General features: G+C 43.5%; 1 protein-coding gene across 1 annotated transcript; it reads right to left on the reverse strand.

The window, feature by feature from the left end:
• Nucleotides 1–84: 84 nt before the first annotated feature.
• On the reverse strand, nt 85–17,779 carry CEP57 (centrosomal protein 57). Its single transcript, XM_035542395.2, has 11 exons — nt 17,669–17,779; nt 14,985–15,141; nt 11,987–12,166; nt 11,567–11,688; nt 10,572–10,685; nt 6,432–6,509; nt 5,283–5,387; nt 5,046–5,126; nt 4,482–4,726; nt 3,648–3,792; nt 85–2,186 (listed from the first exon to the last, which is right to left on the reverse strand). The coding sequence occupies exons 1-11, from the start codon at nt 17,771–17,773 to the stop codon at nt 1,950–1,952; spliced, it is 1,569 nt and encodes a 522-aa protein (XP_035398288.1). The 5' UTR covers nt 17,774–17,779; the 3' UTR covers nt 85–1,949.
• Between the last annotated feature and the right edge of the window lie 45 nt (nt 17,780–17,824).

A 17,824-nucleotide genomic window follows, 5' to 3' on the forward strand; every position in this document is an offset into this window, starting at 1 on the left:
TGTGTAGGCACGTAAATGAAAATAGCACTGACCTTAGCATGTCAAATCCAAATCTTATTCATTCTTACTCACACAGGTGGGTTTGTAAAATGCTCTTGTTCCAACTCTGAAATTCAGAATCGCAGGGAAACAACTGCTTTTTGGACAAGTTTCTCTTACCCTGTACAGACCACTGGTAGCACAGATACAGTACATGGCTGCATAGTAGTACAAAAACATTTCTGGAATGAAAAATAACCCATTTCTGCAACTTATAGTGCATTAGCACAGTAACTTCTGTGAAAAAGGAACGTTCACATTTTTCCATGTAACTCACGTTAAGTCCAACATCAGTGGGATAATTTGGGATCAACAACTCAGTGCTTACTCCCTGACACTCCTAGTAGGCATGCGATGCTGTGCGTATGTGACTGAGATACCTGTGGAGCCTAAAATACTCCTGAGCCCTAGCTCATTTAAGACAGCCTGAGGTAATACTGACATTAGCCCTCCTCCAGCCATCCTTTCCAAGCAAAATCAGTGAGTGTAACTTCAGCTACTGATTTCAGGTCCCTCCAGGAAGAGCTGCTGTCCCAGGGGTTGCCTCAGCTACCCAGAGCCCACGTCCATGAAGTTAAGGAGGCTGGCATCAGATGTGGTAGACAGCTTCTGACTTCTCTCCTCGTAGCTAAAACCTCCTGTGCCTTGGATGCAAGGAGATGACCTGGGTACATCACCTAGAGATAATTCAAGTCAAATTTAAACTCAAATCCCTTTCAGCAGGCTCAGTCTGACTTGCATTGACCCTACAGCCATCTCTGCTCGTTTAGCTACACAAGGATGGACAACTGACCTCACCTTACCTGCAGCTTGCTTGCTCACACCACCAAGGAAAACATACGGGGAGGGGCACAACGCTGCAGCACTCAGCGAGTTTAGAGGAACTGCAGCTTCCCCACACTTGATTCAACAGGCAAGCTGGCTTTATTGTTTTTCAACTGTATAAACAGATAATCTGGGTCTGCTGTACATTCCATTAATAGGAAATTCTTTACATTATTAACATAATAAATAACATTCACTCAGCTGTGCAAGTCAGTGCAAAACGAGTTGCACCACTACCAAAAATCGATAGCTCATTAAAGCCCATATTGCAAGTTAAAAGCAAGATGCCAGGACTGAATGGCATGATTGAGGCACTTGCAATTTAAAACACTTGTGGTTTATCTCCCTCCTTTACCGCCCAAGGCCATGGACTAGAAGAAGGGATGTTATCCACATTTCCTATAGCCTTTTCATAAAATACAATTTCTGAAGAAAATTCACTCTTCAGACTTAAACACAATCATTAAGCAAAATAATTTGGAAAAGTCACTTTGCTCCTCTTGAGTACACAAACATCCATTGCCATTAATGCTGACTAATGGAATGTGCAGAACTTGGAAAGCTTTTTGAGAATTAAAAACACTTTAAAAAGGAGTTTACCTGTTCTCCCTTTTACACTCAGTCTGAGTAACTGCAGCTGCACACAGCTCAGAACTGACAGAAGCCCTCAGGACTTCGGGACATGGCACTTTTCAAACAGACGCATCTCAAGAAGCCTCCCAACGCACAGGAGTTCAACAACAGCAGTGTGAAATCACACTGGCATTTCACACGAGCCAGCCCACAATAAACACCGCGTTGTTTGGTGTGCTGAAAGAAAAAAGGGAGGGACTGCTGGAATCCTAACACAAGAGGGACTGGTGGGGGGAGACCTGTGCTTGGATACCTTAAAAATGGAATACACTTTGAACTAGGCCACAGTATATCCAACCAAACCCACAGGTGGAGGAATTAAGGACCCATATTTCCAAAGTGCACTTGGCATACAGCAGTCTCTTTCACACAGCGGGAAAGGCAGCTGCTTTATATCCAGAATGTGAGCGAGCTTGACTGGGATGGTTTCAGGAACATCTCCCGTAGACCAGTCAGTAGTCCCAGCTGATATCGTCTTTCTGTAGCGAGGTTTGTATGGTCTGCATGTCTCTCAGCAACTGAAGATTTTTCCGACTCTTCTCTCCAGGTTTCACTTTGATGGGACCAGCACCCTTCCCTTTTGTGGTTACTGTAGTTGTTACTTTAACCTCACTGACGGGGCGCCTGCTCTCTTTTATTTGTTTAGCAGGAGTCTTTTTGGACTTGCATTCTCTCTTCAGTCTCTCTAGCTGAAAGAGAAGCCCAAAGGAGAACAAACTGAAACAAGGTCATTGCTTAAAGCTCTGCAATTCTTCCAGACAGCTGGAACATCCCACCACTCATCTCACTCAGCTAAGCAAACAGATGCTTCCACGTCGCCCTGAGTAAGTAGTATTTTATTTTCCTTACACAGCATTGCTGTAGTCACATCTGTAGAGATGTGACTACCAAGCTGCAGCACAGGTAGCTTCCACAGCGCCCCTCGTTTTACGTAGTGCTGGGCTCCCCTCCCAGTTTATAGCAGGCAGCACTTCTCTTACACGCTGACTCCGAGAACTTCTGTCAGTAGCTAGTCAGAAGGCTAGAGTATGTGGAGAATCTTTACTACTGGGGACTACTGCACATCTGTTCCTCTGCAGCAGTTCCCTTGCAGATCGCAAGAGAGATCAAAGGTAAAATACTTTTAACTGCTTGAAAACATAATTTCACATGCATCCATTTTGGATGTCGTCAGCTGTGCGCTCAGTACATATTTGATGTATAAGCTACATCAGATGAGGGTGAATCTTCTTGGTTCACATGAACTGAGCTGGATTAAATACATCAGGTTAAGCCCTTCGGAAAAATTTCCACCAGAATGAAGATTGGAGAAAGCAATCAAAAGGCTTTTATAGCTTTGAGTGAACAGGTTATGTTACTCACAAAATTCTGAAAGGGGTTTGAAGTGAACAGATATTTCAGTTTTTAAAAAGCGCAAATTAAAATATAAATAGGCTGTTAGCACCAACCGAAGGAGAACCATTAAGGGTTAGCTCAGTGAAAGCCCCTGGGAATCTACCTCTCTTTAAGTACAGTTTAGGTTACTAGAAGCTCAGAGTTTCCTTCAATGTAAAGAACAGCATTTCATGAGGCCTTTCCTCTGCACGCGATATGCAGCTGGCTGTTACTAGGATCTTCCTGCAAAGCAAATGCTTTAGTTAGTCCCCCACAGCTGTTTTACATATGCTGGAAGCAAGAGCGGGACTGATCTGAACACCCAGGTACCTGATGTGTTTGGAGACATGACCAAAAATACTTCCGGACTGACTGCTGGGTGCCCAGGAAGTAGATTCACACCCTCTTGCCCTGTAAGCTGTTTGTCAGCTTGCGTGCTGCTCAGCCAGCTCGCGCTGTGTTTACAGACTTCCAACAGCTGTTGAGTTTGCTATCGTACTGTACACTACCTTCTTCCTGTTTTGGGAACGCAGCGTAGGAACAGATGCAAAATTCTGCCTGGGATGGGATGAAGAGCGGACACAAGGTAACATGGCAAGAAATGGAAAGACGGAGGCATGCAGACTAACTTTGGGACAGCAAGCTAAATAAAGGTAGGCACAATGCTCTACGGTAGTTATTTCTACTTTACTCTTGCTGCTACGTTAGGATGTAAGGCTAAAAAACATCTTACGCCAGGAATTTTACAGAAGCATGGACGTAGGCACATAACTCACCTGCAGCCGATGCCTCCGGACCTTGCTGATCTGGTCTGCCTTTGCCTCCATCTTCCCCACCAGTGTCTCAAGTTCCCTCTCCAGATCTTCCCTCACTGCAACGGTTGGAGCTTCCTGGACCAGCTTTGACAGCTGCTGGTGGTCACTAGCATGGGATTTAGACAGAACAAAGCTTGCATTAGGCTCCCTCAGTTTCTAGTGCCTGTGCACATAGTTCAGAAACAACACCTCCAGGAATCCACAGCATCAGCAGCCCAACACATTCAAGGTGTCATAACGAACCAGCCTGAACAGTCTTTCTGGTGAGCAGCATCATGTCTTGGCAGCAGACTGCTGCAACATTAAAGTGTCGATGACAAGCAGCTTCAAACTTCAGCACACACATTTAAAATTACCAAGTGACCCCCAGAGGAAGGCATCTCAACACTTTTCCTGTTACTATTTTGTACATTTGTATCTCCTACAGTTGTGCAGTTGGGTAACAATTCACGTCCTGTTGGCCAGGATGAACAAAATGGGCTTTGGAATATGGAATATTTGTCCACTGCATCGGGGCTGTTACCACCCTTTTCCCCTACTCCTCAGGAATTTGATAGTGACACATGTAAGCGCGGGCATGGAGCCCACACTGTTTTATCAGAACCTACCTTTAACTGCAAGGAGAAATGAAAGCCTATGCAGCCAACAGAACAGATCAATTACATGCCAGAGATTTTATACCAAAAAATAAAAACAAAAAACACAAAACAGCAAAACCTTTGCAACTTTAAAGCAAAGATAAAAATATAAAGCATCCACATTCATAATCTGCAACATCAAATATACCAAACTTACAAACTCATCTGCCCGAATTCATCCTGTAAAGTCAGCAGAACCTCCGAGAGTTCTTCGTGGGATGAGGAAGAGTCCTTTGGCAGCGATGACTTTCTGCTCTTGCTGGCAGGATGACCGGTACTGATGGATTTTGCTAGCGGGGTGTCGTTTACCACACGGTTGTTACACAAAGCTTTGGTGTGCTGCTTCATCAGGTGCAGGACGTGTTGCACGTTGGCGCCAACTGAATGGCTGGGACTAGTAGACTGGAAGGAAAAAGACACTTCTTTAAATGACATCATCAACAGCCTACTTGATTATAATGGAGAACACCAAAACAATATTTATTTTTGTTTAAATGTGCATAACAAGAGCAGCCTGACTAGCAGCATGGAGGGAGCTCATTTTAGGAAATACCAGCTCAGCAAGTCACTGATACGCAACAGGCCTTTTGAAGATAAACTGAAAGAAGCTCGTCAAAGAAAACAAGATGATCTGACCGCTGGGTGTCAGGAGTGCACCAAGCCAAAGCCACTGAAGGCGCAGCAGCTACCGAGCGTGAAGCTTTGCAATTCGGCAGCTCACCTTCCCAGCTACAAAGGGTACATCGCCCAGACACAGTCTGTAATGGGGCTGCGTAGCGAGATGGCTTGTGAGAGAGCATTTCTGCAAGGAAAGAAGAGAGAAACGTTTATCAAAGATGACACTACAGCAAACCCATTTTTTGCTTTGCAATAAAAGATGGAAGCTTACTTTCTCATTGCATGCACAGATCCTTATTTTACCCCTCAGTAATTGCCCTTCTCTCCCCCCCCTTGTTACCTTCTCTGGCTGCTTAGTTTTCTTCCTGGGTTTTCTTGCTTTTGGAGAAAGCAGCGGTGATGCTGCTTGAATCAACAGTCTGTTGGTTTCCAGGCCTGTCTGAAGCTGTAATTGAAGGAACAATGGAAGTTATTGAAATTGTATTAATAGATTATCAGAGAGAATGTGCTAAGATTTGCAACACAGCAAGTTTTTAAAATACCAGCTCTCCGAAAGTAAGGGTTGCAAGTGTGTAGGATGCCTCTGCAGTCTAATTTAAACATTAGACAAGAATTTTTCCTCAGATAACACGTCTCATCACTAATCCTAGTAAGTTAAAGAATCAGTCGTACCAAATTACTCCCATGTAGGCAAGTGCCAAAACATGAGCTATGTTTTACACTTGACAAAATATTACGGAAGTCAAGTAACCAACTCTGACTGCTCAGTTGATTCTGTGGCATACAGTTAGCAGACCACTATTCCTTCTGATCTATTAAATTTGACAGGAAAGAGAAAATCTCTTGAAAGAGCAAAGATTAGAATTGTCACTGTCAAAGACCTCTACACACTTTGTTTCTATCAACATAAAGCTAAAACGTGGCTTTAGAACTCATCTCCTAACCAACCTCATCGAGAAGCATTCACAAAACAGTTATGCATGATTAATTTGAGCTTAGCACTCATTAGAAAGGTTAATGCCTGCCACGTTACTTACATACTTAGCACACAGCTGATGAGTACATAAAGACCACAACACTTCAGGGTTAGAAGGCCGCTGTCCTTCCAGGCCCATACCCAACAGTACAGGGCCCTTTTTTGCCTCCTTCTGCAATGTATCTAGTTGCAATTACAAAGGAATATGCTTTTTGACCTTGATCTATTTAAAGTGGAGATCCTTATACATCCTCAACTACAAATCAGCCTGAATTAATTTTCTTTTCCCACTAGTTTCTTTCCTTGGAAGAAATGAAGCTCCAGCGCAGATGCCGTTAGGAATAGATTTCTGAAGCACTCTGAGAACTTCAGACGCGGGGTGGAGGGAAGACTACAAGGTTTTCATTATTCTCTCTACAGGAGACATTATCAGCAAGTTTAGTTGAGAAAGTTGATGAAAAGGAAGAGCTAATTACAATGTGTACTAGTACAAGAGAAATTTCCTGTTGTTACCTCAGCTGCTTTTTCCTGAACAAGCTTCCTTGCGTGTTCTTCCTCCTGAAGCTTCTGTTCCAGCTCTTTCATTTTTTTCTAGTCAAATGTGAAAGAAAACAGTGTTACTACTGAAACAAACTTTTTTTCCCCCCCCGAAGTGTAAAATACCAAGAAATTGAGCAAAACCGTATCAGTTCAACTTGCAATTTCAAACTAGGCAAAGACTTCAGAATTAAAATCACTGCTGAAGTTTTGCCTATACAGGCATAAATACAGAAGTCAAGTTCTTATGCCTTGAGTTTCCTATTTTTATTTCCACAGCTGGTATGTGAATTTAAGTGAGAGCCTACAGGGAGAGTAATACACAAGGTTGAACTCTTCGGTGAGGAATCTTTGAACATCTAGCCACCTCCTTAATAAAGGACAGAGAGGAAAGTTTGTCTGATGCCTCTGAGATACCCTTAAGCAAACATTTCATCTTTTTATGGTAAAAATATTGTAAGAATTTTTTAAAGCCCTTTTTCAAAGAAAAGGGTTAACAGGAGAGGAACACATTTCTTTGTAGACCTTTCAAAAAGATGAAAAACCTGTTTAAGCAGGATACGCTTAAACTCCCAATATGAAAGTTTTTAAACAACCTTCTAATTTTATACAGCAGAGTGAAAGTGATCCAGAGTTCCAGGGGACAAAAAAAAATACAACCTTCCCTTCTCTTCCCCCAAAGACTGAGTATTATTCACAGAGCCACTAACCAAACCTAAGCCAGAAAAGCACGCAATTCAAAGCAGCAGCTAATTTTGGACACTTTAATTTGCGTTATTTATAAACCCAGTACCCTGAAAACTTGAAGAGGTGTTAAGTATTTCAATTCACCTTTACTTAAGCATTAGCTGTAAGATTAATATAACCAGCTGTTATACGAAGGTGTTAAAATGCAAATCCTGGATACACATCAAGGACAAAGGCACTGTATAAAGGAACCAGCTTTTCCTGTTGAATCTTTTTCCCCCCCCCTTTCCATACAAATCAGAAATATTTCAAGTAACTTAAAATCATCTTCCACCCTTTACATGTCAGTTTTTGATTTCCACACGGACACTTTTATGAAAATCCTTCTTTAGCCTGTTACACATAATGTTGAGCACACAAATGCTGAAGCAAACCTTCTCTTTGAACTGAAGACTGACATGAACCCAAGCCACTGCTTTTGTACTGAAATGAACCAAGTGTTCACTCACTCAGTTGTCCTAGCTGCAATGTGTAGCTCAAATTGTGCAGCAAGATTGCATCTTACTAAACCTTCAGTGACAGACCATGTTGGAAATTCTGTGTGATATTCCCAAAATATTTTTTATCTTTCTTATAGAAAAAGAATATGAAACCCCTCTTCCAAACTCAGCTCTCAGAATGGCCACATCCCCCAGGCAAATGCAGATTACTGGTCACATCATGAAGAGGGAAGCAAGCCAGAGGCCTGGCTGTTCAGGAAAGCACAAACATTCCCTGAGCACACTTCCCATAACACAGGGTAGCACAGCACAAAAGGGAACGGCAGGTCAGCACCAAGCTGACTAAAACACTTTCCCTAGTCCCCACTAACCACTGTAAAAAAAAAAATCATACAGAAAGGCCAATAAATAAATATTTCAACATACACTTTTGCCCATTTTCTAGAACAAATGGAATTTCATGGAACCACCACATACATCCTTTGGGCTGTCACTGAAATAAGTTTCAAACAACTTCAGCCAGAGGCAGAAAGGTATGACCTCAAAGACACAGAGCGCCTTTACTTCTGCAAACAGGGCTGCTGGGACAAACACCCAGTTAGGTCCGTCAAGAGGAAGTGCCTCTGGTGTGAGGACAGCTCGCCTCTGTGCTTCACTACCTTGCAAATCAGCACCTGCTTGACAGCTGAGCAGTCAAGTGTTGCACCTGGTGCAGGTGTTGCTCCTCACCACCTGGCAAACAGTGGAGACAAGAAAAATAAGAGGGGTGGGTGGCATACCTATAGTTACTTCTGTTCACAGAGTGGTGGGGTTTTCTCCTCTTTTTTTTTTTTTTTTAAAGTCTCAGTGTTAAGAAAAGATTGATTACTACCAACTACAGCTCTTCAAAACACATGCATTCAGATTCTGGCCATCTGACACCCAAGACCAGAGCCCTAACTGCTCCTTTAAGGCACAGCCGTCCCCTACCTCCATCCACTGACACGCTCAGAGCCTCTCAGCGAGCAGTCCAGACACTGCACTGCAGGGCTGCAGTTGCAATGAACGTACACTAGAAATTGTTTTTGAGGTCAGCACTCTGATTAGGAGACCATCACATGAATGAGAACCTCCGCATTTCCTTTTATAAGCTTATATGGCTAGGTAAGGTAGCAGCTCTGCAAGTTTTGGTGATTAAATGCTCTCAGTAAGACACCCACAGCTTTCACTGTGACAGTCTGAAATCAGTCTCAAATCCTTGCTCACTCATGAGCGGTCATCTCACCAGTTTGTCCGTTTCAGTACACGGTGAATGGAAATAGTCCTCCTTATTTACTTCTAGCTTCAAATTAAACTTGCAGATGTTCCTGTGGTCTTGCCACAACTAACGCAGAGATCACCAGAAGCAACAGCTGCGACTGTTTTAAGTAGAGTGCAGCCACCCCTTCAGGACTGTAAGGTCCTGAGCACACAGAGGCTCGCAGAGGAACGTGGCCAACAGGCACAGAGGCAGCCGGACCTGCTGACCAGAGGGTGACTCGTGGCAGGAAAATGATCGTAAGGAAAATCCCCTTTAGACAGAGCTCAGTCTGGATTTCTCTTGGTTCTGAGAGCTGATTAAAAGCTGTAAATTTAATTCCCAAGTGCACTAAAACTGATCTAGTTACAACCACCATTGATTTCTAAAGATATCAAAGGCTCAGTTTGATCCAGGAGAAAAAAAAAAAGATTTTTATGCTGAAATTATGTTCACTAGCCAGGCACAAAAAGACAAATAACTCAGCCCCATCAAACTTCAGCTTCTACCAGACAGGAACTTGGTAAAAGCTTGTGAAAAAGCAATTCCTGTTGCTGAATCAGTAATTTCAAACCTGACCCTGGAAGAACCTACTGCTACTTTCAGGGAACAAGACATGGGAGACGCTCATCTCTTTGATAGTTTTGCCCAAATAAAGAACAGCCTTTTTTACTCCACAAAGGCAGCCCACCACAATGGGGCGTCAAGATCAACAGCTTGTCAAAGTTGCCTTGGGTCAGACTCCCAAGAAGAGCTGTAGTGTCTAAAAGGTGCTGTAGCAGACCAGCCTGATGAAGATTTACTATCAAACATCTTAAATACTCCTGGAAAAGCACATGGGAAGGGCTGGTAAGCAGGTGGCAAGTGTAAAGTTTTGATAAGAGTCCAGAGCTACCCCTAATACCACAGGGTAACAACACACTAACCACTGCTGAAAGGGGGGAGAAAAATATGCGGGTGGGAGCCTCCCCCGCCTTAAGCCTACTGCAGTTCCCATTCTTGGGAGTCTTGGGGTGTCTCTAAAACAGCAGGAACAGGTAGGATGTGGAATGGATTTCAAGAGGCCAACAGCACAGACAGTACACAGAAAGAATATGAGCAAACATGGCCACGCTGAACTTTTAAAGATGCAAAATGAACCCTGAAAAAGGAGACGGGTTGAAATGCACTGACAGACTGACGGCAGCAGTGCTGGAGGCTCAGCAACACCATGCGCTGACATTCTGCCAGCAAAGTAACTAGCAATAATTGTGTTTCTTAAGAAAGAGGGCAAGTGGCAAAAAAACCACCAGCAAAACAAAAAAACACCACACCCTCAAGTGAAATCTGGGCCATAACTGACTAACTGCTAGCATTCAGCAGAGTGCAAAGTAACTCCGAAGCGTTCAGAAACTCACAATCTTCTGTGCCTGGGTGCTGCTCAAACAAAAGATGAACATCAACAGATCTGTTAAGTCTCAGCTAAACTGCAGTTCTTGTAGTGCACAGTGACTCACAGCAGTGACTGGAAGTTTTTACACCACTTCAGCTTTAAAAAGACATTTTAGCTGCTCTCTCCCTATTTCTCCTCTTTCAGCTCTGTTATTGACCTATAGCTACGAAGTGTTGATTACAACAAACAAGATAAGTCTGACGGAAGTGCAAGTGACAGACCTCTGCTATGGACTGCATGGTAGTAAGCCTGGTGTACTCTTTTTCCAGCATATCCAGCTTTTCCAATTTAGACTGGACTTGGGACTGATCGAGCCGGTCTCTCTCCAATGAGCCCTTGAAGGGAGAAATAAAAAGCAAAACTATTATAAGCACAATAAAACATCTCTATAGCAAGCCTTACATCTGCAAGATAAAGGAGGACCACAAACAGACCAAAGGAACCACTTTCTCTGCACGATTTTAAGTGCTGCTACAATTAAGGAGCAACTGGGCATTGGGAACTCTTGGGAACTCTGTGCCAATGTTGGGAGTCTCACACCCAGCCAGAATCAGATAGGAGTTCTGCAGTCTCCCCTCCCCCTCAAGCCAAAATAATAAAAACCCTTTATTATTCAGCTATCAGAGATAATGTTATTAATTTTATTTCTTCAGTAAATATTTAATAGACTGAAATAGGCACACAGAGACTGTGGAACAGAGAGCTCTAGGTAATCCATACTCCTATAAAACAAAATTCAAGCTCATTTTAGATAAAGGTCAAACCTCACAATCGCTGATGGCAGGAAACAAGTTTTGCTATTATTTCTAGAGAATCAGTATGTCAGACCCAGTTTATCCAGAAAAGTACCAGTAAAAAAGTCTCCAAAGAGTTAAAGACTGTAAACATAAAATGGAAGGTTTTTCCACCGGCACACAGGTATTATCCTCTGAGGGATACAGATGAGCTGAGGCAAGCCAGTCACACAGAAGCAATTAATTCTAATTAACATCAGAACCTACAGAATTGTGTTAGAGACAGATGCACAAAGGCAGAAAATACCAAGGTCCTCATAAGACTGAAAATTAAGTAGGGCAATTACTCATACCTAAGTATATAAAGGCCAGCTCAATGACATCTACAGCTGAAGGTATCAAAATCATAGTAAATATGAGAAGTTGTGATGTAGTCACTTTATTTTTTTTTACTTAATCCTGAGATAATCTTGGGAACACACCTGTTTCTCCAAGAGATGTGTCTTCTCATTTTCTGCGTGCTGGATCATTTTTCTCATGTAGTCCAGCTGTTTCTCTAAGAGGCTGCACCGAGACTCAGCAGCTGCCAGCTGAGAAGCCAGCTCTGTAGGTAACAAGGCAGACAAACAAAATCATGCACTGCTTGTGCTGGTTATTTTCTGATGTCTTCATGACAGTTCAAAAACAAGCAAGAGAAGGACCATCTAAAACTCAGATTAAGATGAATCAACCATTCACGTATGCAAATTCCTAAAGTTAAGCATGCTTTTAAAATTATTTCTTCAAAATTCCACTGTAAAATGTACTGACCAAAGATAATTGAAATAGTTTTGTGCATTGGTAAAACTCAAATTTTATCCACATCAGTGCTCAGCAGCATGTACATAAACATTGCAAGCCACCTTGATTTTTCTTCGACACCTCAGTTCTGTCCTGCTCCCTGTGTTGCATTTGCTCGCTCAGTACTTTCTTGTAGTCTGCTGTTTCTCTGCTGAGGTGTTTGACATTCTCTTCTGCCTGCAGCCGCTCCAACTCCAGCCGACGAATTTTTTCCTGGAGATTCTTCAGAGCAGAAAATATTGCTGTAATTGAGCAAGTACCTTTTGTTAGTTACTCTTCAAGACAACACTGAATTTGAAGCGCGTTACGTGAGAAAGCCAGCGTGTTCCTCACCACCAGCCAGGACCCCTTCCATGAATTATTCCCCTAAACTGCAACCAATCCTAAACCAAGTCTTAAGTGAACAGATAGATGCCTTTGGTGTCTTCGTCTGAAACGTTTGGGAGAAGAGGCATCCATTGCCCAGGATAGGTCAAATAAATATTCTGCACATTAAGCACAAACAGTGACTCCTCTGATTTTTTATCAAGAGGAAATTAAAGGTGACAACTAAATAGCTGAAGCAGTGGAAGTTCTTTGTATGCTTGTAACAATTCCCCTACACGTGCACACTGGTGGGACAAATATAAAACAGCATTCACGTTAATGATCACTGAACAGAATAAGCGTTAGATATCAGAAGAACTATAAAAGATGTTTATTTCTCCAAGCATCAGCTCTTTTGGTTTTGCATTTGTGATGGCCTCATGCCCACAAGATACGCGCCTCCTTTGTGCCAAACAGCTTTCCCACTTTCCCTCCACTTCCCTGCTCTAACAATTCCTCAAAGCCTTTACATATTCGTCACACAAAAAAAGAAAGCAGCTGTAATACAACTCGCATCATCTTGCGATTAGACCACCTGCCGGTAACCTGATGTACTGCATCTGCTGGCTGTATCGTTTAAACCTGCAAAGGGAACCAGAACCATCAGCCCCTTCCCCTACAGTCCTATTAACGGAAAACGTGAGAACTACCCTACAGGCAGCTCATGGAGCAGATTTATCTGCGAGGTCACGTTAGCCTACTCCTTTGGGCTCAAACACACCCTAGAGAAAGAATGGAAACACAGGAAAAACACAGGAAAAGTTGAGGCTGCAAATCTGGTTGAACATCACGTTACAGAAAAGGAAAAATAGTTATCAGAATGAGTTTTCCAGAGTGAAAACGCATCAAATCCTGAAACGCTGAACAGAACCGAGTATCAGAACTACCTACTCAGAGGTAACTTCAGTAATTAGGAAGTGGGTGACAGCAGCCACAGTTAAGGGAAAAGTTGTCAATAGCCTGATCCTATGGGCAGGGTCACCCTCTTCCCTGTGTTTATGGCACTGTTACCAGGATTCAGTTGAAACGGGCACAGCTGGAACCATAAACGGCTTTGCTACAGAATACTTACAGCTCAATTAAAAGCTCTGTGTCTTTACAGTAACAACAGGCAAAACACATCAATGAAGCAATCTGAGCAGCGGGTAGAGAAAGGTGAAACCCAACAGGGTGCCAGGTAGCATGCAGGACAGGAAATAAATGTCAAAGTAAGGATGACTGCTACAACGTATCTGTTATTAGAGTATTAAAGCCAGCCACCTATGCCGAGACACAGATACGCAACATAAAGAAATTAAACCCCAAATAAGCAGAATTTACTTAATTTCCGGATTTTTTGTTTTTAAGTGCGAGGCAGGAGCAGTAAGGGCCCCCAGGAAGAACCAAATCTATTTTCCCATCTGAAGAGAACTCCCAAATCCTTAATCTTACTAAACTATATACTCCTGAACTTGTAAACTTACTTCATACTTGGAAAGCCTCTGCAAAAAAAAAAAACAAAAAGGCACTGGATAAACTGCCTGCTGGATTTTATTTTCCACATGCATTGATATTTACATAAACATTTTAGGAAAATAAAGGCATTTTATGACTTTATGACTCCTAAAAAGGGATATGGCTTTCAGATTCCATCCCTCTAGCTGTATTTATTTTGGAGTTAACAGACGACCTGCTCTCAAAGAGTTGCCAGGTGAAAATTTAGAATTCAAAACTTCTGGTTTTGTACTGGTACTGGAGCCTACTGTGCTGTGTTTTTCCCCCCCGTTTTATATTTAGAATAATTTAAAAGTTCATCCTGAATCTCTCATTTTTCTCTCCATAAGGAAAAAAATATCAGGTTTTTCATAGCCTTAAGCAACACCAGTCTTCAGGGATTACTTTCTCAAGGACCCTGAGCCAAGCAGCTCACAAAGGATCCGCCCTGCCCTAGCCTCCAATTCCCTCAGCTCCCTCCTGTACCTACCCGGAGGCAGCCCTGGGGTACCTCTCCTTGTATGAGAAGCCAATTCACTAAACAACAGAAAACTAGCAAAGAATGTTTTTGTTCATCTCCGGTCAGGCAAAAATCAATCTTTTGGTTCTGGCGTTCACTTCCAGATAAAGCGGGAAAGAAAGGAGAAGGAATAAGCCAGAAAATAAAAAAAAGAATGGGAGTACAATTTTCTTCTCCCTGGGGTAATGGTGAGCTCTCAGTTCAGCACTTCGCCACAAAACACCTCTTTTCTTCTGTATGTTGTAAATACTTCCCTGACTCCCACCACACCCTTTGTACATGACAAACCTTCTCAGTTCAGCAACACCAAACCTCTTCCTTTGCTTCAAACCATTCGGGGAGCTCGAGTCTCATTTCAAACTCAGCCGTGAGCTGGGGAGTGGAATGACTGAGGGACAGGAGGAGCAAAGGAGGGACAAAAAAAACCATTTCAAACCCCTTTCACTGAGCCAATTTTACAGCTCTCCACTACTGACAGGGAGCATCCTTCTCCAGCTGTAAGACAGCCTTTTTCGTTAGGCATGCTTCAGACAGAGAAGCAAAGAAGATCTACAACACAGGTGACCTGCACATCACTGGGAAGGGATAAAAGGCTGAAGAGACCGCACTCTCTGTGGACACAGGATTTCATACGTGATGTCTTCACGCACTGCACAGGTGACTTGGCAACGGGTAAGGGAACAGCTTAGCTGAAGTACTACCTCTGCTGTTACTCTCAGGATATGGAATTACTGGTTTCCGTGGGGAGCGCAGCAAGTCTGAATTGATGAACGGCTTGTACGTTGGGTAATCCATATACGAAGTTGCGGAGAGTCCATCTGTGGCTGACGCAGACCTATGAGCTTTGTGTAGATCACCCTGAAAATAAAACAAAGCTGTTATTCAGCACGTTTGTTTCTCTGCCACAACAAAAGCAGAATCAGTTTATAAGACGTGGAGAAATACTGCCGCAGGAGACCTGTAGCTCAAACGCTGTATTTCCTTCCTTGGAGTCTCGAATATGTACGTCAAAGTCCCCTCTGCTAAAAACAGTACCAGAACAAGTTTTTCAAGCTAGTTTCCAATTTCTGCTTTTGTTTGCTACTTATTTATACGCTTGCTTACTGTGAGAAGGCACTACACCAGATAGGGTGGACAGGGCTCGCTCCACTGCGGCCCCAGCCCCTCTCTTCCACCTTTATCTTTCACATCATGAACACACTGAACCTCCCCAGCAGAGACATCAAGATGACTTCACCCCACACCCAACTAGTGGCATCGACACAAGAAAACCAGCAGAAAAATCAAAGCCAAGAAAGGAGGTACCTCTGCCTCTCAGTGCCAACGGGCTGCTAGAGCAGTTTAACACTGGTCTCAAAACAAGCGTCCATGAAAGCCAGATATTTTCCAGCACTCTACATCTGCTTTCCAAGCGTTTGCTACATTTTAGAGACTGCAACGACCAGAAGGGATCACCTTGTTGTGAAAATGCTACACAGTCAGGACACCAGTAACTCGCAGGCTTTCCAGCAAGGCTCTCCCAAGCCAAAGGGCCACAGCACCCTGCAAGCCGTGTCTGTGACTTTCACTCAAACCTACCTGGCCTCAGCTTTGTGTACAAGCTTGGTGGAAAAGAGTGAAATAAAAACACGGCTGCCTAGTTTGAATGTGCTAGAGAAATTCCTTTCAACCATGCCCACCACTGAACGCTGCCCTGATACAAGTTGAAGGTGCCTTCCTGCAGCCTGAGGCAGAAGTGGGCTGCCAGAAGATGTGATGCTCTTACAGCTCCTCACAGAATATTTACTTCACTAATAAGGCAATCGAGCGGTCGCTCACCTTGGCAGGGCTTTTCTAAGCTTTTGCAAATACCAGTTATTGGGAGCATATTGTGACCTAAATTAAAATACAGAACGTATTTGTGCAAACATCTTGTAGCAAGTTAGACAACACACCCAAAACACAACGTAAGAAAAATAATACAAAGGAAAAAATTACAAGAAGTCGTAAGTTATTTGAAGCCTACACACACCTTAATTTCCTATTACAAAGACAAAAAATTGAAGACCCTAAGCACCCTGAACGTTTCAGGCGGCGTTTCTGTTTTATCTGCAAAGCAATACTTTGTGTTTGTTATCTCCTGCACAACATAAGCACTTTTCTTGGAATAACTGCATTTGCACAAGAACTTTGGCCACCACGGAAAGCTGATTAAAACACAAATGCCTAATTAAGAACATATTAACAAACATATTTTGAGCAGACTCTTGTGCATATGGGCACTCTTTTATGCTCAGTAGCCACACAGAGCAAACTTTGCAGAATGAGTAATGTTAAAACAGAAAGAAAGCCTGTTAGCAGAGACCTCAGTCCTGCAGAAACACCAGCGTTACAAGGTGTTGGACTGCTGCAAGCAGAATAACGAATAAGATCAAGTAGGCAAGTAAAAGTGAATGAAGCAAAGCACAGCATTGCATGCAACAGGCAACAGAGCACCACCCGCAGCAATGTAAGCCCAAATGGCAAAAGCTATCGATTCAAACACCAGTCTGCTATTTTTATCTGCTACGGGTGCAAAAAAAAAGTATCTGATGATCCTCCAGGCTAAAAGATTGGGATCAGTTCGAAATCAAAGTAGGGCTGCCAGACATCAAAATTTTCCTAGGTCTCTATTTTTCACCTGGAAAACGTTTTCTACGCAGAATTAAGAATAACTAGGTAAAACAAGCAAACAAAAAGCAAACAAAAAACCCAACCTGCTGCCTTTTTTTTTTTTTGCCTTTTTTTCTTTTTAAAGTGGCAAAAGTGACGCTTACCTAGCCCACAACAGACTGACCCCTGGAAAAAAATCATATACTTAAGCAAAAATTACACAGAGCTAAGCAAACATAGGCTTTTTGACTAGTTGTATTTCTCCTGTCACCTGGATGCGGGCTACGGGCACGAATTTCGATGGCATCCAGTCAGTGCAGCCCCTGGCTTGAAATAAATGCCACAACATCTGTGCTGAGGTACCGCCGTATCGGTCGGAGTTGCTACCAAATATATTCCTGTTACACCTTTCAGCAAGCCAGCTTTGCGTTCCGTTTCACGAATAATGACTGCTAAACGCGCCTGACTGAAAAAAGTGACAGAATTTAGGAAACAGCGCCAAGGTTAAGATCCATTTAAGCCCCCTTCTGCTGCTGGACGTCCCCGCGGGGAGCACCGCGGGGCGCTTACCTCAGGAAAACGCTGAAAATTAAGGAAAAAAAGCCCCAAACGGGTGAAGATGAGAGAAGTTATAATTAGTTCCAGCCCCCAGCCCCCAGCCGCCTCCCCACCCCTCTTTTTGAGCAGCCCTGCGGCTCCATGAGGCTCCCGGGCCTCCCCCCCCCCCAGAGGCCCCCCCGCCCCCGGCCCTCACCGTGCGCTGCTGCTGCCGCCGCCCGCTCGCCGCCGCCGCCGCCATTTTGTGCGCGGGCGGCCCCCCTCCCCCCGGGGCCTGTCCCTTTAAGGGCGCCGCGGCCATGCGGCGGCCATGAGCCGGCCGCGGCTTGACTGACGGCCCAACCGGCGAATG

The sequence above is a fragment of the Cygnus atratus genome, chromosome 1 (genome assembly GCF_013377495.2).
Source record: "Cygnus atratus isolate AKBS03 ecotype Queensland, Australia chromosome 1, CAtr_DNAZoo_HiC_assembly, whole genome shotgun sequence".
Classification (NCBI taxonomy): Eukaryota; Metazoa; Chordata; class Aves; order Anseriformes; family Anatidae; genus Cygnus; species Cygnus atratus.

What these genes read in the sequence shown, in the direction of transcription:
- CEP57 (XM_035542395.2), bottom strand. Translation starts at nt 17,773, where the DNA reads ATGGCCGCGGCGCCCTTAAAGGGACAGGCCCCGGGGGGAGGGGGGCCG. An exon ending in CCATGCAGTCCATAGCAGAG is followed by an intron (nt 6,510 to 10,571) that starts GTCTGTCACTTG and finishes ACATTTGACTAG; the next exon opens with AAAAAAATGAAAGAGCTGGA. An exon ending in GAATTCGGGCAGATGAGTTT is followed by an intron (nt 3,793 to 4,481) that starts GTAAGTTTGGTA and finishes ATCCCATGCTAG; the next exon opens with TGACCACCAGCAGCTGTCAA.